General features: G+C 39.9%; 1 protein-coding gene across 1 annotated transcript; it reads left to right on the top strand.

Annotated features, from left to right (window-relative positions):
* Positions 1–730: 730 nt before the first annotated feature.
* Positions 731–24,297, top strand: mtmr14 (myotubularin related protein 14). The gene is made up of 20 exons (XM_058054695.2): positions 731–1,054; positions 1,180–1,526; positions 2,426–2,574; positions 6,365–6,473; positions 7,565–7,640; positions 8,081–8,141; positions 8,283–8,405; positions 9,874–9,947; positions 10,172–10,242; positions 10,316–10,390; positions 10,583–10,649; positions 13,298–13,383; positions 14,092–14,168; positions 15,598–15,634; positions 16,877–16,947; positions 17,806–17,864; positions 18,652–18,784; positions 18,855–19,031; positions 19,161–19,367; positions 20,401–24,297. Exons 2-20 carry the CDS (start codon positions 1,392–1,394, stop codon positions 20,579–20,581), a joined length of 1,968 nt encoding a protein of 655 aa, XP_057910678.2. The 5' UTR covers positions 731–1,054; positions 1,180–1,391; the 3' UTR covers positions 20,582–24,297.
* The last annotated feature ends 990 nt before the right edge of the window (positions 24,298–25,287 follow it).

Raw genomic sequence — 25,287 nt, forward strand, 5'->3', positions numbered from 1 at the left:
CCCCTGGAAACCATTGGGTAATATTCCAGTCAACTATGTTCATGCAGTTCTTGCAGTGCCATACATGCAGTATAATCAATGAGTAATAATTGTGTAAATCATTTGTAAAATAAAATTATGTAATTGTAGAAACTCCAAATGTAATTCATAAAATTATATACAACTATATTAAAATGTTAGAATTTTTAAAATATACTGTATGTATGTAAATACTGTATTCAGAAGAGAAATTCAGAAAAAAACAAGAATGGAAAAAACAGTATTTTTATTTTTTATAACAGTTTTTAAATTGTTTAATATATGCATTTTTGCCTACAAACATAATATATATATTTAGTATTTTTATTCATTATTAATATATAATAATACAATGTTAAATGTAATATATTTGTATTTATACTATACATTACGTTTTTGTATGTAAATGTTCATTATATTTTTATTTGTTTTTATAATTTTGTTACATTTAATTTTTATAATTGCAATAATTTTTTTAATTACATTAAAGGTGGACATTACTGTAAATGTGTTAACTTTACGGACACCTTGCGTAATTATATATAACACGTTTTATGTAAATACACAAAACAGTGTCTAGTGTTTTGATTTGTAATTATTTCTAAAATTATTGTTTCATGTACTAATTTAATTTTTTTTGCATAATCTATGTGTATTATACAGTATATGTATTTAGACTTTAGGGACACTCCAATAGGAAATGGTGGTCACGTGGTTGCACCAACTTCCTGTTTACCAAATTAAACGGATTGTGGTTGCAACATCGGTGCCTTTTACCCCCCCCCCAACCACATCACGACAGGCAGATTTTTGTACCCCGTGCACGGTTGACATTTGTTATTTATGACATATTTATCGTGTAGTGTGTGTCGCTTCCATTCGTATGAGATCATATGTTACGAATGAGACATGAGGTCTTGACATTGAGGAGACGTTAGCAGGCCGTGGAGGATCCTCGGTGTTTCCTGACTCCAGCTGACCGGCGAGCAGTTACATTGCGTCGGATCTCTGCTGCCGCGTCACCGTCCAAGTAAAGGTAAAACACTTGTGTACTTCCGACCGGTTGTGGCCTTAAGGCATTCAGAGTTCTTTAAATGAGTGGAATAACTAACACGGGCTAGTCGCTACGATAAAGAAGTAACCAGGGTGTACGCTTTGCAGGCGGCTGGCCGTGCGGGCTGGATCTCTGCTGGTTCGGACAGGGGGACACCACCGTTGCCCTGAATCCAGGAAGACCTTTCGGCTCCGGCCCCCTCAAGAGGGCAGCCAGGAAGGGATGGCCTGGTCGGTCTTCCCGCCCCAGCGGACAAGGTGCTGCGGTGTTTGAAGGAGGTCGAGTCCGGATAGAGTCCAACCCAGCGGTTCGAGGCACCATGATGGCCGCTTGCCCTTCCGCGGTCGGCGGCTTGAAAGACGCTGGGCTGTCGGCCAGGAAGAGTGAGGAAATAGCGGATTTGATAGACTTGTTTTCCAAGGCCCAGTACCGAGCAAAGGAAGTAACTCCTCGGGTGAGTGTATTGTGTGTTATTTAGGATCTGTGCTCATTTTTTTGTCGCTATATGCTTTACCAGACGCACTTCTACGTCAACTTGAAATGCACAGCAGATTTCTGCAATTCTGACTAAAATAACGTCTTCGTTGGGCTTCTATTTGATTTATCATACACTTAGATATATCATGCACTCAAGTCATTTAATTCCGTCGTTGCCTTGAGTGACTTATGTATGTTTAATGTCCGACATGTTCACTACCGAGCATTGGCGTCAAGCCAACAATGGAAGTCACTATGAAACTTTTCTGGCAGGAAGTAAATGTCAACAATTTGAATCAAAGCACACTTTCATGGGAAGCTATGGAGGTTTGCATCTAATTGCACTATGACGTAGGACTCTAACCCAGAGGAATCCATGGATGGGCACTGTAAAGTCAAATGATGGTAGATTCAGCACATGGGACACATGTTTGTGATGTATTTTCTTGAATGCTACTAACCGATGGGTGGCACGGCGGTCAAGTGGTTAGCGTGCAGACCTCACAGCTAGGAGACCAGGGTTCAATTCCACCCTCGGCCATCTTATGTTCTTATGCATGCGTGGGTTTTCTCCGGGTACTCTGGTTTCCTCCCACATTCCAAAAACATGCTAAGTTAATTGGTGACTCCAAATTGTCCATAGGTATTAATGTGAGTGTGAATGGTTGTTTGTCTATATGTGCCCTGTGATTGGCTGGTGACCAGTCCAGGGTGTACCCCGCCTCTCGCCCAAAGACAGCTGGGATAGGCTCCAGCACCCCCCGCGACCCTCGTGAGGAAAAAGCGGTAGAAAATGAATGAATTTGTTAAAAGTGTCTTAATGGCATTTTTCTTATTGTGACAAATACATCACATCAGGCTTTATCGTCTTTACAGATGGAGGCTGTAGAAAACCGCTGTCTGGAGTTATTTGCCAAAGATTACAAGTACAGCGTCATCCAGAACGCCAATGGAGAAGTGTGCGGCCATTACCCCCGACAGATCGTCTTCTTGGAGTACGAATGCACAGACGTGGATCGAGACAGGTACCACCACTTCATCTACGTAATGCCATCACGCTAATCTATGTAACTAGGTCATCCAGTTATCATTTACCCCTTGTTTGTTTGTATTCCGCTCGCATGCTTCACACCTGAATGCACTGCAGAGTGCAAAGGTCACATCAGCATGATAATGGCTGATCTTTATGCCCGCGTTTAGAAGAGATAGCAGGCTAGATGGGAGTGTTGTGTTTGAATCATTCATATTGGCTGCTCATCATGCCCAGGCTCAGATTTCTTTCATTTCTGCAAAACCTTGGTTAGTGTCATTAATTTGTTCCAGAAGTTTTTTTTTCATAAGAAATAATATAAATATTATGAATCGGTTCCAACACACAGTTTTACAATGATATTTTTCTATGCAGTAAACAATTCAAAATCAATATGTACATACATACAAATTAACATTTTACTTTTACCTTCATTGAAGATTCTTGACCTGGCGGTTCCCAAAGACACAATGTGGCAGCAAGATCAACACCTTCCTCTTCCACGTGACTTTACTGTTTTGTCATCAGTTATTCCTTGAATTCAATCATGTTTTTCACCTCATTGAGCCAAAAAAAAAACATATCGCAAAACACAAAGGTTGTGTATGAGAGGAATGTGTTGATCTCGCTTCAATCATGTCTTCAAGGTAAAATTAACCTTACTGACAGGATTTTTCAACTTTGCTTAAATATGTTGTATGTTGTATTTAATTATGTTCTCCGTTGTTCCTCTTTTGAAAGTGAACGTTAAATTAGTAAAAATGACATCTGAAGTGCGTGGCTATTAAACACTGCAGTTAGCTCATCAACTTTATTCGGTGTATATTTTTTATCAAAATGGTAGTCATCCCGAAACATTTGCCACTGGCTGCTCACAGTGTCCAAATGACATTGTAAATTTGTTTTATTTTCCAAAAGACAAGGTTTAGACTACAATGAATGATGCAAACACATTGGCCAATAGATGAAAGTGCTTTGTTTTAAGCGGACCCATGATGTGAGCAGTGAGCTGCTGTGTGTGAATGAGAGGGACCCAAGTAGAAGAGTGAGGTTACAGGGGAAAGAGAAACAGAAGGTGGAGAATGTTAAGTACCTGGAGTCAACAGTTCAGAACAATGGAGATTGTAAAAAGAAGTGAAGAAGCGTGTGCAGGTAGGATGGAACGGGCGGAGAAAAGTGTCAGGCGTGATGTGTGATAGAAGAGTTTCAGCTAAAATGAAAGGAAAGGTAAACAGTGTCTCCAGGTATATACAGGAGACAGTACCATTGAGGAAAAGAAAGGTAGCCAAACTGGAGGTAGCAGAGATGAGGAGGCTGAGGTTCTCATTGGGAGTGACCAGGATGGATAGGATCAGGAACGAGTACATCAGAGGGACATTACATGTTAGAGGCCTTGGAGATAAAGTCAGAGAGACCAGACTGAGATGGTTGGGACATGTCCAGAGGAGAGATAGTGAATATATTGGTAGAATGCTGCCAGGTAGGAGGCGTAGAGGAAGACCAAAGAGGAGGTTAATGGATGTAATGAAGGAGGACATGAGGGTAGAGAGAGAGACAGATGCAAAAGACAGGGTTGGATGGACGAGATTGATTTGCTGTGCCGACCCCTCAAGGGAAAAGCCCAAAGAGAAAGAATGATGTGAGCATCCCCGGGTAGCGCTATGGATGTCTGGAGAACAAAACAGTGTCAAAGTTGCCACAGAACACCCTTAAGTCATGTTGTATTTACATGTTACTATGTAGTATTATAAACACGAGGCTGCCATAGCGACAAGCATTCAAAGCATTAAACATGTTTCACAGCTATATTTCTTGACGGTGGGGGTGGGACAGAGGCTTGGGGGGAGGGCCGACAACAAACAATAGAAAAGGCTTCAAAGGGCCCTTTACACAAGGGGACCTATTATGCTAATTTTTCCGCCCTTACTATTGAGTAGTGGACTCCGATAGAGCAGCTAACACGATAACCCACACAGAAAGCTTTCTAGATGTTCCAGAACTTGCACCTATTCCAGCTGCATTTCCTTGGCGTTCCAAAACATTCATTCATTCATTTTCTACCGCTTTTTCCTCACGAGGGTCGCGGGGGTGCTGGAGCCTATCCCAGCTGTCTTCAGGCGAGAGGCGGGGTACACCCTGGACTGGTGGCCAGCCAATCACAGGGCACATATAGACAAACAACCATTCACACTCACATTCATACCTATGGACAATTTGGAGTCGCCAATTAACCTAGCATGTTTTTGGAATGTGGGAGGAAACCGGAGTACCTGGAGAAAACCCACGCATGGAAACTCCACACAGAGATGGCCGAGGGTGGAATCGAACCCTAGTCTTCCTAGCTGTGAGGTCTGCACGCTAACCACTCGACGGCCGTGCCGCCCCGTTCCAAAACAGCTTTAACTTATTCCACGTACGGGCACGCCCACTCCGCTGTGATTGGTCACATTCCCAAGTGCTCCAGACTACTTCCGGATTACTGCCGAACCCCCCTTTTTAATTTTGTGGGTATAGGAGTTGATGATAAATGAATAAACCCCTTGGAGAGCTATTTGAAAAGTGGTTATGAGCGACTGGTAGCCGTTGGAGACCCCTGACTTAACACATGCTAGTAACATAGTAACGTAGGTCCATGTTTACAGACAATCTTGGCACAACTTCGGTTGTGAAAATGTGGTAATTACACGCTTTTTGCAGGATTACCTGTGTTTAAAAAAAAAACGATTGTGGTGTAAAAGGCTATTAGCAACTTCAGACATCAGTGAGCGTGTAATTTGCATGCATGCAGGTAAGACGCTCCCTGTATGCACACGCTATAATGCTACACAGACAGATGCTGACTTACACAAAATAAACAGTTGGGATACTGTCAAAGTGACCAAGTAACATTGGCAAGGCATCGGACTGGCAGTTCACAAAACAGTTGCATATTTTTTTCTCGCTAGTCAGGATTCTGCAACTCCAACCACTTCTGCCTCTTTAGGCAAGTTAGCCTTCCCTCAAACCTAAATAAATATTTCCTGGACGCCATTGCTCTGTGCTAACACGGTGAACAGCAGAGTGGGGGCGAGTCTTGTACCCGGGAACACCCATTTAAGGAAGTGATCCATCGTTTATATGCATTTGTACACAAAACTATAAAAGCGTGTTTTACGTTAACATTTGGGAGTCAACCACTGATGACATCATGGACGGGCGACGTGACTTTCGGTTCTGGTTGCCATTTGGTTCGCTAGCTAATAGGACGCTAACAAGGAAGTACGTTGTCTGATACAAAAAAATAATAGTAAGAATTAAGAATACAGATGGACTCAGGCAGTGTATTAATAACACGACAAGTGTTATGCACCATATTGTCCACTAACCAGGAGAATGCATGCAAACCGAGGATCGTGGCATAAATACTGAACATTCAACAAAAAACACGCTAACCAGTGTGTACACTAACTGAGCTTCAACTGTATTATTATTAAATTCAATTTGTCCATAGTTTCTGTGAGATTGTGTGTGTGTGTGCATGCATGAGTGACATGCATGAACTTTTCAGACCGAACGACAAATCTCATTCAGTTAAATTCATAATTTTGAATAATAGTGGCATTTTTTTCTTCAATCTCTGCTCTTGGTGGATTATGCTAGCCGGTGGCGGTGTTCCTGAACGCACTGCACTTTTTCACCTTCTGCGCAGAGTTTGCGTAAACAGAAGGACATGTGAAAAATTCACCCTTGTATTCCACGTGCTTAGAATGACTAAGTCCACATGTCAAACTGTTTCGTCTTTTCAGGTTTGAGAGCACAGTGCAGATCAGCAAACTGCAGGATTTGGTGAACCGGAGTAAACTGGCTCGCTGCAGAGGGAGGTTCGTCTGTCCAGTCATTCTCTACAACGGCAAGGTACTTGCTGCACTCCTGCAGGAAACACACATACACTTATGATGCCTCACATAGGACATCCTCTCCTTTTTAACAACAACTTAGTGTTTGGATTTATTTTTGTGTAGATTTAACTTCGTGACATATTTGCAAATAACTCGTGTTTTACTTATGCTCAACTTATTTTCTGCTTGGTTAAATTATAACCATGACACATATAACATCTGTGAAATTTCAGTGAAACACTACATTTCCCACAATCCAGTGCCTACCCTGGCTGCTGGCTTTGCAAAGCATTGGAATATTTTGGTAATTAGGGCATAGAAAACCCGTTTACGACCTTCTAAATATGGGTTTTTAGCATTATTACAGCCTTCCAGACATGAAATTGTACCCCTACATTGCTATTGCCCAATATAGTAAACATGTCCTATTATTTGGTACGTCTGCAGGTTTGAATGATTTCACAACAGGCACAATAATAGGACTCTAAAGGTGACTATAGGGGTGTTATGTCATGTATGTCACTTAAAAACCTTATTTAGAAGTTCGCAAAGGTTGTTTTCTATGCTATAAGTACAAAAATATTCTATTTGTAAATAAGAAATCCTACGTTGCGGAAATTAAATTATAAAATGATTCAATTATAAATGAGGATTACTGTATTAGGCGGCAAGGCGGGCGAGTGGTTAGCGCGCAGACCTCACAGCTAGGAGACCAGGGTTCAATTTCCAAAAACATGCTAGGTTAATTGGCAACTACAAATTGTCCATAGGTATGAATGTGAGTGTGAATGGTTGTTTGTCTATATGTGCCCTGTGATTGGCTGGCGACCAGTCCAGGGTGTACCCCGCCTCTCGCCCAAAGACAGCGGGGATAGGCTCCAGCACCCCCCGCGACCCTCGTGAGGAAAAGCGGTAGAAAGTGAATGAATGAATGAATGATTACTGTATTAGGTTTTCAATTGTGTTTTTCCACAACATGTTTTGGACTGTTCAAGCAGTGTGGAACACTGGACATTGCTTGAGAACACACAGGGATGTTAAATGGTGTTCAGCAGCACGCTTTCCCAATATGTTTGATGGTGTTACGCCTTTTCTCCGTCACTGCAGCACATTTGTCGCTCATCCACTCTGGCAGGCTGGGGGGAGCTCTATGGACGCACGGGCTATAACTACATATTCTCTGGTACAGCACACACACACACACACACGCACCTAAATATGGACTTCAATGGGGAAGTTGTTTCCAACTTTTTTTTCCATGTGTTGCTTCTTTGTCACATGTGCTCTCTTGACACATCAACACAGACAGAAAATGTTGCTTCAAAATTTGTAGCAATTGCTTTGTAAAGTGCAATGTGATGTATGTCCATTGGAGCCATTCTTTTCATTGGTAACGCTGTCATTGAGTGTGCTTTTTCACATATACAATATGGAAAATAAGTATTTCATTACCTCCGTACTTTGTAAGTTTCAAACGAAGCCACGTTTTACTTGGGGATCAAATACATATTTCCCAGAATAAAACGCAAATGGAATTATAGCCTTGTAACCTTTTTAAACGATACATTGTTCCTATTTTGGTAAAGTTCCAACATCAAATACTTGTGCATGTGTATTCCGTAGGAGGAAGTGATGATACATGGGCAGAGTCAGAGGAGTTTCCTCAGGATGACAGCGCAGTCAGGTAAACAAAATATACAGTGTATTTTTAAAGTACATGTATACAGTACAATAAAACACAGCCGTGTAATAAATGTAGAAATGTATCCAAGATTACTCATGGCTTGTCACACTGACGTACATTCCCAATGTGTGTCCTCTTCAGGAACGGCGACTCCCAGCTCTTTGACAAGGTCCGCGGTCATGACATCAAGCTCCTGCGTTACCTGTCAGTTGGCTACATCTGTGACCTCATGGTGGAGAACAAGAAGGTTAAGTTTGGCCTAAAGTAAGAAAGCATGTGGAATAGTGACTTGTAGTGTACATTTCATACAGTCCGATACGAGCATTTCTCATGTCTCAAAATGTCAAAACTCCCTTCGCCAGATTTGTCTCCAGTTTCTTTTTTGACAAATTATCCAGAGGAGTCTGATTACTTGCTTAAATATGTCACCACGTTGGCAACAACAATTCCTCCTGCTACATCTTCTTATTCTCTGGTAGACCAGATGTGTTGTAACGTGTTTCAGAGCGAGAGCAAACAGAAAGTAACCCACCAAGTATGGCCCATTTCCCCCAAATTAAAACTTACTTGGAGCCACAAAACAACTAAATTGACCTTACACATATTACTTTCCTTTAACGTATCCTTCGTGTCACGTTCCTCCTGGTCGCTCCTGTTGCCACTTAGCAATTGGCCATGTTTGTTACGTTTTTCCCAAGTCATCTTCATCGATTTTGCATCAGTGTTTGCTATAAAAGTTTCAGTACCATTCTCTGACTCACCAGAAAGCAGACTATACAGAACTTTGAAGGGCATCACAAGAAAACATTAACCTGTAGGAGTCACAGTAGAACTGAAAGACCAGCCACTGGTTGTAAAACCCTGGCTATGTCTATCTGTGGTGGTACAAATGTATATTAAAGTGGAAAAGGTACAACAATGCTGTTGTAAACTGCATGACACTACAAAGAAGTCACTTTCTGATTGGTTAGTCAGAGTCAAAGAAAAAAAACTAAACAGAGAAATGTGGTTGGGAAAGATCATGTAATTTGAGAATAAAGCCAATATTTTGGGATAAAGTCTAATATTCTAATATTAGTCTAATTGGTTACTAATGAGGCTGCACGGCGTACGAGTGGTCAGCGTGCAGGCTTCACAGCTAGGAGACCCGAGTTCGATTCCACCCTCGAGTTTGCATGTTCTCCCCGTGCATGCGTGGGTTTTCTCCCGGTACTCCGGTTTCCTCCCACATTCCAAAAACATGCTAGGTTAATTGGCGACTCCAAATTGTCCATAGGTATGAATGTGAGTGTGAATGGTTGTTTGTCTATATGTGCCCTGTGATTGGCTGGCCACCAATCCACGGAGTACCCCGCCTCCGAGGCAGCGAGGGTAGGCTCCAGCACGCCTGCGACCCTCGTGAGGATAAGCAGTAGAAAATGAATAGTTACTAATGTTATGAGTAACAAAGTAGTTTTTTAATGTGAAGTGTATTGTAAGAAGCAAAAGTTCATGTTAATGATACACTTTGTCACGTTAAACTTGTTAGCCTGTTGACAAAAAGTTGGATTAGTTCCCCCGCATTCCCTGATTTTTCGGTATGCCGACTTTATTGGTACATTGAACATTTACGGGTTACTTTGACCTGTTTTGTTTCTCACCTTCATCATTTATTTGCATCCATTTTGGCTTGTTTTACATGTGATCAATAAGCATTTCCACGTAATATTTCTCTCCTTTCCTGTTGCCACAGTGTGACGTCCTCGGAGAAGGCAGACAAAGCCCAACGCTATGCAGACTTCACGTTGCTCTCTGTGCCTTACCCAGGTAAAAGGAAGCAGAAAACACACAGGAGCCATTTTTGCTGGAAAAAAGGCCAAATAAGTCAAGTGGCATCAAAGTAAAGGGGGGGATTTTAAGAGCTACTGTATCCTGGATATGTTTGTACCTTACATCCTGTATCTATGCCCCTATGGATTAGGGATGCAAATAGTTTTTTTTTGTTTTATTGTTGATTGTTGTTCATAACCAGATGTTAATTTTTCATTCAGGGTGTGAGTTTTTTAAGGACTACAAAGACAGAGACTACACAGCTGAGGGACTGGTGTTCAACTGGAATCAGGTAGCGTCCATACTTGGAATCTTCTCTCTTAATAGTAGAAATGGAATTCTGACCAATCCTGATATTCTTTCAGGACTATGTGGATGCTCCTTTGACAATCCCGCCATGCTTTACCAAGAACCTAAATATCGACTGGGCTCAGTACCAGGTGACCACTTTTCTTCTACGAGCAAGCTCAGGATTCGTTTGAAGTCACTACTCATGTAACCCCAAACATACAATCCCAATTCTTCAGTGACGTTTGTTTTCAACCATCAATGGAGCAAATAATGTGGGATGTAGACTGTGAATTGTTGTTGCTGCCAGTTGCTTATTTATTTTACTGCTTGTGTGTCTGTAGTCATGGGATCTGGTGGAACAGACGCAAAACTACCTGAAGCTGCTGCTGCATATCATCAACAGTGATGGTAGGAAGTTGCTTTTTTTGTAGTCGGGTATTTGTGCATTATTATTATTTGGTGGGTTACGACAGGGAAAATAAGTACAGTTGTCCCTCACTCTATTGCGGTTTGAACATTGCTCCCTCTATCGCTTCTTTTTTTTTCCAAAAATTAATCAATGATTGCTATTTTGTGGTTGACTTTGGGTCATTGTTGGTCCAAATATGCAATTCAAGCAAATCTTACGTATTCTTCGCCGAAATGAATTGAAATGTTCTAAATACAGTAAAGTCTCGTTATATCGATATCGGTTATAACGAATTACTACTTATTACGATACTATTTTCATTTCCCGGCAAATTTCTAGTCTTTTATGATATAATTAGTTCCGTTAGTACGATACCCAGTTATTATGATAATCAGGTTACTACGATGCCCTTTTCATCTCCCGCCAGCCAATTTGGTCTGCTTATATTGATACAAAAGCAGCTTAAATCAATCTTTGCTTAAGGATTTCAATACCAAAAAAGAACACGGCGAACGGCTGCTTCCAGTCAACTTTATTTTTCACACTTCCACCACCAGAGCGCAGCACACACACACCGATTCCCGCACTTCCTGGTTCACAGGTCATGCTCAACCCGCCCCACATAGCTGGCCAAACACATGCCTGTATAGAATCTATACACACGAGAGAAACCACGAACGCAGTTGGTTCTTCTGTTGCAGTTCGGCGCAGGATCGGATATATGGATAGTCCGGTTATATTGGTATTTTTTCCGACTCCCGAGAATATCGATATAACGAGACTTTACTGTAAGTTAAAATCCAAATATAGTTAAAGGCATTACAGAGACATCGTCGAACTGTTGTCTACATTGGCCAGTAGGTGTCACTAGTAACACACAACAGGCTTTATTATTTCATAATTACATATCTCACAACAGGCACAAAAAGTAATACTAATAACAATGATAGTCATCATCATAATAATAACATGGGCCACTGTTGTGGATGTACTCAAGCTAAAACTAAACTATAAATCCCTGACATGACTTCCTGTCCACACGTTCAGAAGCATAAGTCTTATTTCTGTCCTCAATGGCTTATTTTCACTGATTTAATATATTGGGTAATATGAGTGTAAACTATAGTGGTGCTATTTCACTCATCGTGGTCGGGTCTGAAGTCCATCATATTTATGGGAGGTTTATTTTAAACGATAAATGCAATGTAAAAAGTCATGGATATGAAACACAAATGTCAGAAACTTTGTGTTATGCTGCCGTCTTAGACAGATGTCCCATGTTTTTTTTTCCCTCAAAATTCATAACACTATTGTGCCTCTGGTTGTGTGCATTCTCTGGTTAACGTACAATATGGAGCGCATCTTGTCATGTTATTGATACTGCGTACGTCCACCTGTATTCTTATTATACAGTATATATTTAAAATGGCAAACAAGCTAAAAGTTACGTCTATGATCAAAATATCAACACAAAATACCTTTTTATAGATCTAATTATTTTTTTACATGAATAAAACCATTGAAATGCTTAGGAATGATAAATCGAAAGAGCTAATTGAACATTTAAAAGTGACCTATTATGCTTTTTCCACTTTTCTGACTTTTCTAAATGTAGTTGGAATGTTGTATTCTCATGTTAAACCATGCCAAAGTTTCAGATGATGATGTTTGAGCATTTGGAAGTGAGTCCTGAAAGAAGTTTGTGATGTCACAGAGGGGCGGACTTCCTTATATGGTTCATAGTTAGGAAGCACTTTGGGCATGTGACCAATTACAGCAGAGTGGGCATGCCCAGACGCAGCAGTGGGTGGAATAAATGAAAACAGACCATTTTGACAGAAAGCACTAATCCAAGGAAATACAGCTAGAATAGGTACAGATTCTTTAAGATGTAGAAAGCTTTCTGTGCGGGTTATTTTGTGGAGCTGCTCTATAGGAGATCACAACTCAATACAAAGGGTGGGAAAATGAGTGTAATAGGTCCCCTTTAAGGTTGCTTTTCGTGTCACTGAAGACTACTGTTGCCAAAGACACAATGTGGTAGCGAGACACCACCTTCCCGTTTTGGTAGAAATCATTTCTCCAGTTAAATAGTTTCTCATTTTCTATATTTTCTTTGGCTCCATTTTAGAGAAACACTATTAAATTCAGGAAACACAATCAAAATAAGAAGTGTCATTGAGGACAATCACGTCTTTGATGACAGTAAAAGTAACCTTAAATGTTAATTTATTTATTTTATTCATCATTTATAGTCATTTATATGCATTAGAATTTTCTGCATGCATAACTAAAATTCTAAACCTATAAAAAATGTTTTCTGGAACAGATGAATTGAATGTACTTTAGCCAGCGAGGGCCGCATTCTGTAAAATCAAATGGTATGGGGGCCACCTTGATATTGTCTAAACAGTCTCAGCTTTTGTGTTAGAGGTAACAACATATGTTACTTTTTTCTCTTTTTTTTGGTGGCCTAAATGTACATAACATTTTTAAAATGTGTTTCCGTTGGGCCTGCCCTTGGGGAACGCTGCTGTATGGAATTCACAATTCCTAATGACAAAAAATTGTAATACAAATAAATTATTAGATGTAAACATACATTGGGATTCACCTTGCAATTAATATATATTGTTTTGTTTTCCAGATGAAAATGGCCTTCTTGTACACTGCATATCAGGCTGGGACCGAACACCTCTGTTTGTTTCTCTCCTCAGGCTGTCGCTTTGGGCCGTAAGTTGATCATTTACTAATTCCGCTCTCATTCACGTGCTTTCATACTTTCAGTTTAACCTTTCTTTTGTCCCTCATTATTTTCATAAACGCAATTGCGGGGTTTCAACCACATGACCAAGAGTCAGCCAGTATGTTTGTACAATATTGTGGAGACTAAAGCCAATCATGGTGCCTATAATTGAAAGTATTTGCTCCATGGCGTGATGCACGAACACATAAACTCTATGTAAAATAAACAATTTTATCTTCAGCATCAGACATTATTAAAATATTTATGCTTCAAACACAGGGTACATTCTAAGATTCTAAACATACACTTAAACAAGAATACAGCAGCAAAAAATGAAAAAAACAGCAGTAATTTTATCAGAAATATTAGGAAAATAAAAACATATTCTTAAATGACTTGTATTACTATGGAAAAATCACATGATGATAATATCATGGTACTTACTACATGTAGTGCTGAGTACACTTCTTTGCTTTCATTTTGGAGGGTTTTTTTTTCCCCCATGTGGAAAGAAACCAAAGCAGGGTGAGAAACAGTAGTTTTTTCTAAACCATCACCTGACTGGGAAAGGGTACAAAAGGTATAGGAAGATTTTGCCAATCCTGGAACTCCTGCTGCCTTTTGAAAAAACCGCTGGTGCTCTCCTTGAGCCTTTTACTGACTGTTGTCCATGCATGAAAATGTCATCTTCACAGGACGGTGCTGTGCACGCCAACCTGGAGCCGGCCCAGATCCTATATCTGACCATTGCTTACGACTGGTTCCTCTTTGGGTAAGAAATACTAATACATCACATCATCACTTTCAGGACCATGTAGGCATTATTTCATGTCTCGAAGGCTCTAATGTTAAAAAGAAGTTTGAAAATAGTCCATTGAACAAGCTCACTTCCACATCCTGTTTCATGCATTAGCAAGCTAATAGGATGGTAACAAGGATCTTTTATGATTTAAAAAAATATATATTATCAACATTGTTGGCCTCCTGCAATGTATTAATAAGACACGTGCTAATATATACGCAAATCGAGGCATAATTGTACCATACATTTTCAATGTTAACCACAAAACAAACCAACTGAGGTTCCACTGTATGATAACCATCAAATTGTATTGCAATTTATCAACTAAAGTATCAATAACACAATAAGATGTGCGTCGTATTGTGCGCTGACTGGAAAATTGACATAAAATGGAATTTATAAAATAATTCTGATTTTTTTTTTTTGCATGTCTGTCCCACTTAAATGTTTTAGATCATCAAACAAATTTAAATATTAGTCAATGAACATGACTGAACACAAAATCTTGTTTTAAAATCTTATTATTAAGAGAGGAAATAATGTAAAACTACATGGCCCTGCGTGAAAAAGTGATTCTCCCACCCCAAATTGACTGCATGGATTAGTGGTGACCCTTTCCAGGAGGGGCCGGCCAACCACAATTATGCCGAGAAGGCAGCAACGACTCATCTTAAGAGGTCACAAAAGACCCCACAACAACATCCAAAGAACCTCAGGCCTCACTTTCCTCAGTTAAAGACAGTGTTGGGCACTGGACAAAAACAGTCTGCATGGTGGAACAAAAAAACAAAAACAACATTAATGCTCGTCTCGGTGTTGCTACAAAACATCTTGATGATCCCCAATCCCCTTGGGAAGATACATTAGCCTAAATATGGTGGTGGTAGTATGATGGTCTGGGGCTGCTTCAGGAATTGGAAGACTTGCTGTGATAAATTGAACCATGAATTCTGCTGTCTACCCAAAAATCCTGAAGGAGAATGCCTGGGCCTCTATTCATGAAAAACAAAAAGAAGACTTTGGGGTGGCCTAGTCAAAGTCCTGACCTGAATCCTATCGAGATGCTGTGGCAGGACCTTAAAATGACGCTTTATACTGGAAAACCCTCCAATGGGGCTGAATTCAGCAAAGATGAGTGGGCCAAAATTCCTCCACAGCTCTGTAGGAGACTCATTGCAAGTTATCACAAACGCTTGATTGCAGTTGTGGCCCAACCGATTCTTAGGTTTAGGGGGGAGTCACTTTTTCCACACAAGGCCATGTAGCTTTGGATTTGTTTTTTTCCCTTAATAATAACAAGTTTCATTTAAAAAACTGCATTTTTTGTTCAGTTGTGTCAACTTCCTTGTTGTGTTTCGCTTCCTCCTAGAGATGTTTTCAACTTTGTTTCTTTTTGCAGTCACATGCTGCCAGATCGACTCTCCAAGGGGGAGGAGGTACACTTGCTTTTTTTTTTTTTATTCTGTGCAATGCACCTGATGAGTGAATTGAATAAAATGTCTTACAGTACAGTACACTGTAGTAATAAATATTCCACATAGTAATAAAGAATAGTGAATAAACACTAGGAATATTTAATACACTTTTTACATTCTGTCATTCTGCATAAAACTATGGCCTGATTATATATATCTTTTTAAGGACATAAACCTACAGAGGGGGGTCAGCACTGTGCGCCATGTCACTTGTGGTAGCAAAATAAGGGTGTCATAAATATGAGGAAATGTTGGGAGTTCATGGAATGGCATTGGATGGATTATGTGCTTTTTTGGTTAAGAGGCTCAAATCAGGTCTGCGGTGTCACCGGGTGTGCAAGTTTCATAGTTTGGACAGTCTAAACTGAGCCAACTACCTGTCTGTTACGGTGGAACCTCTGTTATACTATTGGTATTCATTGTCCAGCTAGCGTACAATACGGCATGCCTCTCGTCATGTTATTAATACACTACGTGGGCCCACCTAAGTTAATATATGCTATCCAATGATGATAGCATCCTATTAGCTAGCGAAACAACCATGGCAACCGGAACCGGCGGTTGACTGAAAAATGTTAACATAAAACACATTTTATACGTTTACGATTATAGTTTTACATGTATACAACAATTTTAAATGATGAATTAAAGGTATAAATGAACAATTTAAAGTTAGTTTTATCTTCATTGAAGACATAATTGTTGCCAAAGACCCACTGTGGCAGTGAGATCGACCACCACCATCTTCCTGTTTTCAATCACATCAAGAATCATGTCTAAAATGAAGGCAAAAGTAGCCTTAACATTTTCATTTATCTATTTCATTCATCATTTATATGGTTATATGCATTAGAGTAGTTTTTTGCATGTCAAACTATAATCATAAAACGATTTGTGTCAACATTTTTGGCTTTCCGAAAAGGATTAAATGGAGTTCCATTTTGTCTTATGGAGGAAAGGGATTTGGTTAGAGTCAGAACTGCAACAAATGAGTGATGCTAACCAAGGTTCCACTGTATTACAAAAAGAATCGGACAAAATCAGAATCAGCAGGTCGTTGGTGAGCGGCCAGAAAATACATGACATGGTCAAACCATTTGGCACCCCCGACTTACAGTAACTCTCCAAGCCAACTCGATGAAATGAAAGTTTCTCATTTTTATGTTGTTTCTATTGTTGACAAATGCTTTCTTTCTCCTTCAGATTTTCTTTTTTTGCTTCAATTTTTTGAAGCACATTGTCTCAGAGAAGTTCTCTGCTGTTAGAAAACAGAGGTTTGTTCATTTTGGTTGTTTTTTTGTCTGGTTCTTTTACTGGAATTAGGGGTGTCCAAACTTTTTCCAGCAAGGGCCACACAGTGAAAAATGACCACTGTTATGTTACTGTTATTTAGTAAAGTAACACGTAGATATGCTAAGAAAAACTGCATCTCAGCTTTGTGAAAACGTGTTTGTATGAACTGTTTTGTTACATTTTATACAATATTATATTTTATACAATATTTGAACTTTCTTACTCAACAAGCTTTGTAAATTTGCTTCTCATAATACCATGACTTTTCCCCCCACAGTATATTTCTTTAAAAAATTACAATTGAAAAAATGTATGGTTAATCTATGGTGTTAAAATGGCATTGTTGTTCTGCACAATGTTAATTCTTGTAAAAATTCTTGTAGAATTCGACTTTTTCTGAATATTTTGACTTTTTCCCCAGTATTTCAACTGTTTTCTTGTCAATTTTTTCTACTATTCATGACTTTATTCCCAAAATATTGTACCCCTTGTTAGCAATCAGATTTTCTAATAATTACATATTTTTTATGGTATTTTGGCTTAACAAAATGTTTTTCTTCAAATATTTAAACGATTCAAATTATTTTCCTCTTAGTATCAAAAGTATGATGTTTTCGCAGATACTTTTTTTGCTTAATATTTTAACTGAATATTTCACTTTTTGAAGTTAGATTTAAATCTAAAGTTTTTCTTGTTAAATTATTTGCATGTTTTGCCAGCCAATAAATAATTGGTCACCGGGCCGCAGTTTGGACTCCCCTAATGTCATGTATATGTTCACATTCATTCACGCATACAACGAATGATGCAATCATGCTGGTATTTTTGCTTTCTTGCAGAAGGAAGAACTCCCACTTGAAAGAGGGGGACTTTACGGTGGAGGACCTCTGCCAGTTAAGTAAGTCAGTGGCGTGGTTGAATGTCAAAGTCAACTTTATTGTTAAATACATGAAATTTCAGTCCCCTCAGAGCCCCAGTGCAGAAAGTAATAAATAATAACTTTACAACAGCTAAACTAAATTAAATAATTAATAGTGTGAGCAGTATAAACAGATGAGGTATGAACACTGGTGCAAATTAGCATTTTAACATTAGAATGTGGCCTATTATGAGTCAAACATATGCATCATTAAGCAAAATGTACTTATTTTTGGCTTAAATGAAGCATTTTCAAGCATAAAATGTAAAATAGAAATGTAAGGCATTCTAGGAGACACAGGTATGATGATATGTAATACATTACACTGGTCAATAGGTGTCAGTAATGTTACATTGACGAGACAATAACCACAGCCATAATGTGTGAGTCGAATTATGTATGGCATTAATTTTCCTCATAATATTAAGAGTTGTTGGAAAAAAATGCAACTTTTTTTGCATTCATTTTCCTCATAATATTATGAGTTGTTGGAAAAAATTGCAAAATTGCAACTACTTTTTAGAATAAAACCTTTTTCCTCCTAAATATTTTGACTTTATTCTGTTTTTTTTTCTCTTGTAGCTTTTTTTTATCTTGTAATTATGACTTTATTTCCATAATATTTAGACTTCATTCTCATAACTTTTTCTGCAAATTAATTTTCTAAAAATTCCAATTTTAGGAATATATTTTTGTTTGTCTTTCTTTAATATAGATTTAATATAAGACATGATGCAAACATGCTGGCGTCGGTCGTGTGTTTCAGAGTCAAGAGATCGTGGTAGTGTGACGAGTCTTAGCAGTGAGTTTTCCCTAATCACTGAGGAGGTGGGTGCAGCCTCCAGCTTCACCAGTGACACTGTGGACCTCCTCTCCAGCCAGCCTCCACTTCCCACTTGGTTAGTGTCACACACAGGTATCAATTGTTTGCTTCTCATTTTCACATGATGCTTTTCTTTGACTCCTTAGGAAAAAGGGCACCACTTCCTCTCCTCAGATGGTCGTATGGACCAAACCAAACCCTCTCGATGAACAAGTCCCAAACCCCCTCAGTGAGGCCAGGTCTTCCAGCTCCTCCTCCTCCAACCATTCAGAACATGCTGTAACTCGCACTGGCAGCAGCCCACTGGCCGTCCCTGGCCGAAGGTAAGTAGAACCGATCTTGGGTGTGGTTCTTCTCAAACATCAGCAGTCAGGGGCTTTAACATTCCATCTCATGGAATCCCCCTTGTCTAAGTGAGCATAACAACAGCTTCCTCTCTCTTCCTCCGTCAGGCTAGCAGCAGACTACGCTCGCTCGGGGTCCTCTCTGTCCACAGAGTACGGGAGTTGGCAGATCGTGTCAGGTTGCGGCAGCATCCATGATCATCCTCCCTTCCAGCCGCCTCTGGCCTCCACCTCCTCCGCCTCGTCTGCTGTGGCTGCTCCGTATGACTCCCTCCTGCCTTTCAGCTTCCAGGAGGAGGGCCCCAATGGACGCATGTAAGTGTAGCTGCCGCCACTTGCGGAAGCATGCCAAAGTGGGATACACACACAATAGGGCGGCCATATATGAACATTAGGGTGCATCAAAAAACACAATTATTGAATTTTGATATGGCTGGGTACTCAAAGTGTTCCAATATATGTAGAAACAACACATACAAAATACATGATTATTTAGGGGGTGCCATCTTACATCTGTTTTTGTGGAATAAAGTGGTGAACAGTTCAATGGTCACCATGGAGATCTTCATGTTTGTGTTGGTGTTTATACTCCTATTACATATTACTAGCAAATTTGTGGTTTTGTCTTTGTAATTTGAATGATTTGTAGTCATATTTATAGGTAGTTAGTGCTCATTGCCTCTACTGTCGCTAACATTGTCTAGCTACAGTTTGCTAATGACAGCTAGCTAATAGCTGAGCAAGCATAACATGAACAACAGTAATATAGAGTAGACAGTATTACTGATGCCTCATATTTATTGAGAGTAGTACTGTAGTCCTACATAATCTGATATACACTTGTCCATTTATTATTTTAGGCACTGTGCAGCACAACCCACCAGCTCTCCTAAGATGTTGCCCTCTGGTCTTTGGTCTGGGCCCCCTTTGATAACACTATAGAAAATGATGCTGTATAGAAGTTCATTGTACTCAACATTTCCAGGTCCATTTTTTGGCATTTTTTAGACTAGAAATTGCACATTTTCAGAAATTTTACAAAAGTTTATGTGTGAGGTAGCACCCCTAAATCTCAATGGATTTCCTCAAAACTTTGCAAAAGACATTTTTATGTTCATTAGAAAAAAAAAATGGAATACCGGCCAAATTGATATTTTGAATTTAAAATTTCCCATTCAAATTTGATGCACCCTAATTGTTACTGGTATCGAGTGCCGTCCAAAAGAGTCGTTGGACTACTAAATGTTACAGCGAGTTGGAGTAACATGGTAACATCTGTTACATATCGCGTCATAATAAGAACACACCACATTACATGCTGGTAACACTGTTGTAACTTTCAACGTAGGTGCCCCTTGCCCTCGGAGCGTCAAGCCCGTCTAGAAGCTGTACGCGAAACTTTCCTGGCAGCCTACAGCTCCACCGTCGGTCTTAAATCTGTGGTGTCCAGCCCCTCAGCCGCAATCTCAGGCCTCCTCGAGCAGTTCGCCCGTGGCGTGGGCCTTCGAAGTACCAACGCCATCGTCTGAACGCCTTGCAGTGAGATTTCCCACACCTTTTTCATCCAATGGAATCAACTGTGGACTCCCAATAAAGTGCCAAACATCCCGTCATACAGGAAGTTGTTCTGCTCTTCTTGAATCATCCTGTTGATATGTCACTTTTCCATCCATCCAACTCCAGACTAGAACGAGGCCCAGCCCACTTTGAGGAGTTTACTTCCTGTGGGTGCAGGGGAGTACGACTATCTAGTCGCAACTTGGCGTCTGGCTCCCTTCCATTCTTTTTCATTGGAGCTTCTTAATCACGTCTTTTCCGGGATTGGTTTATTTGTTGATTATAATTTGGGAGACATTGATTTTGGCTGTAACAAAAAGGGAGTGTGAGATCAGCTTATTGATGAGCCTACTGATCACGCTGATTGCCTTCCATTGGTCTTAATGTCATGTGACGTTAGGAATTTCGACTAATTCAGCACTTATTGGCACGCTTTATGCTGCAGTGTTTCATCCATTCACATAATGTCATGGCAACACCTCATTGGTTTATACAGCGGGGAGATTTTGCTGGTTTTCCTACTTGCAAATCATGCAGAGGTTTAATTTGTATTATAAGTGCTCTTCAACTGTGAGGGACGGAATCTAAAACTAAAATCCACAAAATCACATTGTATGATTTTTAAATAATGAGTTTTCATTTAATTGTATTTTCTATGAAATAAGTATTTGATCACCTACCAACCAGTAAAAATGTTGTCTCTCATAGACCTGTTGGTTAGTTTTTAAGAAGCCCTCCTGTTTTCCACTCATTACTTGTATTAACTGTACCAGTTTGAACTTGTTACATGTATAAAAAGACTCAAACTCCAACCTCTCCATAATGGCCAAGACCAAAGACCTGTGTAAGGACATTAAGGGATGAAATTATAGACCTGCACAAGGCTGGGATGGGCTTCGGGAAAATAAGCAACTTAGTGAGAAGGTAACAACTGTTGGAGTGATGTTCAAGATGACGGTCAATGTCCCTCGTTCTGGGGCTCCATGCAAGATCTCCCCTCGTGGGGCATCAATGATCATGAGGAAGGTGAGGGATAGACCCAGAACTACACAACAGGACCTGGTCAATGACCTGAAGAGAGCTGGAACCACACCATAGTCTTGAAGAAAACCATCAGTAACACAAGATCCCGCTGGACCATCTGGATGATCCAGAGTAGGAACGGGAGAAGGTCATATGGTCGGATGAGACTAAAATGTTAACTTTTTGGTCTAAACTCGACTCACGGTGTTTGGAGGAAGAAGGATGAGTACAACCCGAAGAACACCATCCCAACCATGAAACACGGAGGTGGAAACGGCATTCTTTGGGGATGCCTTTCTGTCAAGGGGACATGACGACTGCACCATATTGAGGGGAGGATGGATGGGGCCATGTATCGCCGGATCTTGGCCGACAACAACCTTCCTTCAGTAAGACCCCTGAAGATGTGTTCTGGATGGGTCTTCAGCACGACAACGACCCAAAGCACACAGCTAAGGCAACTAAGGAGTGTCCCTGTAAGGTCCTGGAGTAGCCGAGCCAGTCTCCAGATCTGAACCCTATAGAAAATCTATGGAGGGAGCTGAAAGGCCGTATTGCCCCCAAACCTGAAGATCTGCATGGAGGAGTGGGCCAAAATCTCTGCTGCAGTGCCTGCAAACCTTGTTAAGAACTACAGAAAACTAAGGTTTCTGAACCAAATATTGAGTTATATTCTTCTGATGTATCAAATACTTATTTCATGCAATTAAATGCAAATGTGGGGCGGCACGGCGGTCGAGTGCTTGGCGCACAGAGTTCAATTCCACCCTCGGCCATCTCTGTGTGGAGTTTGCATGTTCTCCCCGTGCATGCGTGGGTTTTCTCCGGGTACTCCGGTTTCCTCCCACATTCCAAAAACATGCTAGGTTAATTGGCGACTCCAAATTGTCCATAGGTATGAATGTGAGTGTGAATGGTTGTTTGTCTATATGTGCCCTGTGATTGGCTGGCCACCAGTCCAGGGTGTACCCCGCCTCTCGCCCGAAGACAGCTGGTATAGGCTCCAGCACCCCCCGCAACCCTCGTGAGGAAAAGCGGTAGAAAATGAATGAATAAAAAAATCATACAATGTGATTTTTTGAATATTAGTTTTAGATTCCGTCCCTCACAGTTGAAGAGCACTAATGATACAAATTAGACCTCTACATGTTTTGCAAGGGGGGAAAAACCAGAAAAATCGGCAGTGTATCAAATACTTGTTCTCCCCACTGTACTGTACTGTATATACCATGGAAAAATACGACTTGATCCCCTGAATCTCTAAGTGTACCCTCTTATAGTGATATGAACAGTACATCACGTTTATCTGAACTATTTCAGACAGAATGTAAAAGATTTTTTTTCTTAAGTAACAAATGGTCTACTGTCTTGAGGTCAGCTCTTTGGTCTTGCCCATGGCAGTGGAGAGGTTTGAATGGAGGCGTACGGGATGTAGCGAGGGCGGAGAACGTTGTTGTTTAGCTATGAGTCTATACTGAAGGAGCATCATGATGTACGTTTTAGGAATTAGTGATGCATGCTGTGATATGATTATGGTTGAATTTATTTATATCAGTTACTTTACATTGAATGCTTTATATTGCAATTGATAATTCCACATGTCCGAGGGGGAGTCGGAAGAAGCAGATCTTATTGAATCCTATGCTAGTGTTCACTTCCTGTAATCAGCATGCACTAATTCACTTCCATACAATCAAAGCAGTTATGTATGATCATTATCATGATGATGATACAGTAATGTCTTGTTTGTGGTGGTTAAATGGTTCCAGACCAGATGCACACGTTAGCGTTGGGAGAGTATTCCTGTTCTGTACTGTGGCTGTTGTCTCATCAATATACCATTACTACATGTCATCTTGGAATGCCTTATATTTATATCGTGCTTCATTTAGCCATTTTTATACCTACAAATGCTTCATTTTGGCAAAAAAATACATTTTGCTTGGACATTTAAAAAAACTGCATGATTCATATGTTTACAAAATTGGTGATTACTGTACTTATGTGTGTTTTATGGACAACCGCCTTACATTCTGTCTGTTACAATGAAATAGCATAAAAACAATGTATTGTTCTTATCGTTGTAAGGGTGCAACTTAGAAAAAGAGGGATCAAATACGTATTGTATGTATGTGAGTACATCTGCTGTGTAAATGGATTTTTGGCATCCAGACATTTGGTGTTTGGTGCTTCCTTGGGTCTCTGAAGGGACTACGTTCAGATCCATCATGGACCGTGCATGTATCTGCTGTAGTCATATGTCAACACAGGAAGTGTTTAGGATTGTGTGCTTTTGAGCAGGTCGTCCAGTCAGCGACGGTTCGAATACAGTTCACCGCTGAGCAAGACAAGTCGCCCACGTTTTACCTCCATCTCAGTGATTGCTTCCACGTGAAGTTAGCACAATCCGATATTTTGGTCATTGTATTTTTTTTTTTTTAACTGAGCCTGTCTTTACACATTTTACACGGTCACCAGCTTTGATGGCTTTTGTAACTCAGGTTGTTTTGGTGCCTTTTTTTGTTCGTCTCCATTCGCGATTCCCAATTCCATCTCAAGTCCTGTTGCTCAGTGATTCAGGTGTGTTCATGTTCATTGTTGACTTGCAGGAGCTTTTTCTGCATCAAGCAGTAGCGTGGTTAGCTGTGCATTAAATCTTATGGATCAAAGTGTTGATCACATTGTTTTCTACAGTTAACGTTATCGCTTGAGTGTCTTATAGCCAAAGGAAAGTCACTATTTGGCCAAATGCACTCCCTCTACAGATACAGATGAAGGTGCTTTTTTTTCAGCTCTACAATTTGTCCATAAAAATAACACTTTTGATGACATCACTAAGATAATTCAAGTTCTAACACTTTTAACAGACTTAGCTTCCTCTGCTTTTTAATGACCCCCAGTCACCTTTCTTAATGGCAATCAAGAGACAGATCATCCACACAGTGAAAAGCTACGGCATCTCATCTCACTCTTTGGTGAGAGTGACACCGAAGTCTGACCCCGGTAATCATTTGTGGCTAAAACCTTTTCTGTTTGTATTATTAAAAATATATGAAGTAGCATCAAATACAGCCTGCATCTGAACGTTACCAAGGATGGGCCACACTGATAATAAAAAAAAACTATGACGCAAATAAAAAGTTGTTTACTATATGAAAATGAGTAAAAGCAAGCCTCAATTTGGTTATTCAAGAATCATTTCAGTAAGATAATTTTTTAATGTAGCAGTCTGTTGTTTCCTTTAATTGATTATTATTAATATTTGTCTTTGTCCAAAATGGAAATTCTTGATTTTAAAAGTATATAATATTTGGATATGAGGAAATGTATGAATTAAATTTTTTGATGGAAAAACAAAATGATTGGTCTCTTTTTGTATGGAGTCATGTATATTTTAGTGTTTACATTGGATTCATTTTAAAGAATTTCAAAGCGGCCAATGCATACCTCTTTCCGTGTGTGGGGGGGGGGGAATGTTTCAGAATATTTACTCTATTTTGTTATCATATTGACTGTCAGCAAGACGAGTCTTCATTTGAGTTCTTTACAACATAGTGTTCCTATGCTGCAGCTTTACACATGCCTTTTTCTTTCTTGACCAAATATTTGTTCTATCAACAATTTGGATGTATCTTCAGTCACCATTATTCAGTAC

This window comes from Doryrhamphus excisus, linkage group LG18 (assembly GCF_037039965.1).
Source record: "Doryrhamphus excisus strain RoL-2023G ecotype Guam linkage group LG18, RoL_Dexc_Guam_v1.1, whole genome shotgun sequence".
NCBI classification, from domain to species: domain Eukaryota; kingdom Metazoa; phylum Chordata; class Actinopteri; order Syngnathiformes; family Syngnathidae; genus Doryrhamphus; species Doryrhamphus excisus.

What these genes read in the sequence shown, in the direction of transcription:
- mtmr14 (XM_058054695.2), top strand. Translation starts at nt 1,392, where the DNA reads ATGATGGCCGCTTGCCCTTCCGCGGTCGGCGGCTTGAAAGACGCTGGG. An exon ending in CAAAGGAAGTAACTCCTCGG is followed by an intron (nt 1,527 to 2,425) that starts GTGAGTGTATTG and finishes TCGTCTTTACAG; the next exon opens with ATGGAGGCTGTAGAAAACCG. An exon ending in TCATTCTCTACAACGGCAAG is followed by an intron (nt 6,474 to 7,564) that starts GTACTTGCTGCA and finishes CCGTCACTGCAG; the next exon opens with CACATTTGTCGCTCATCCAC.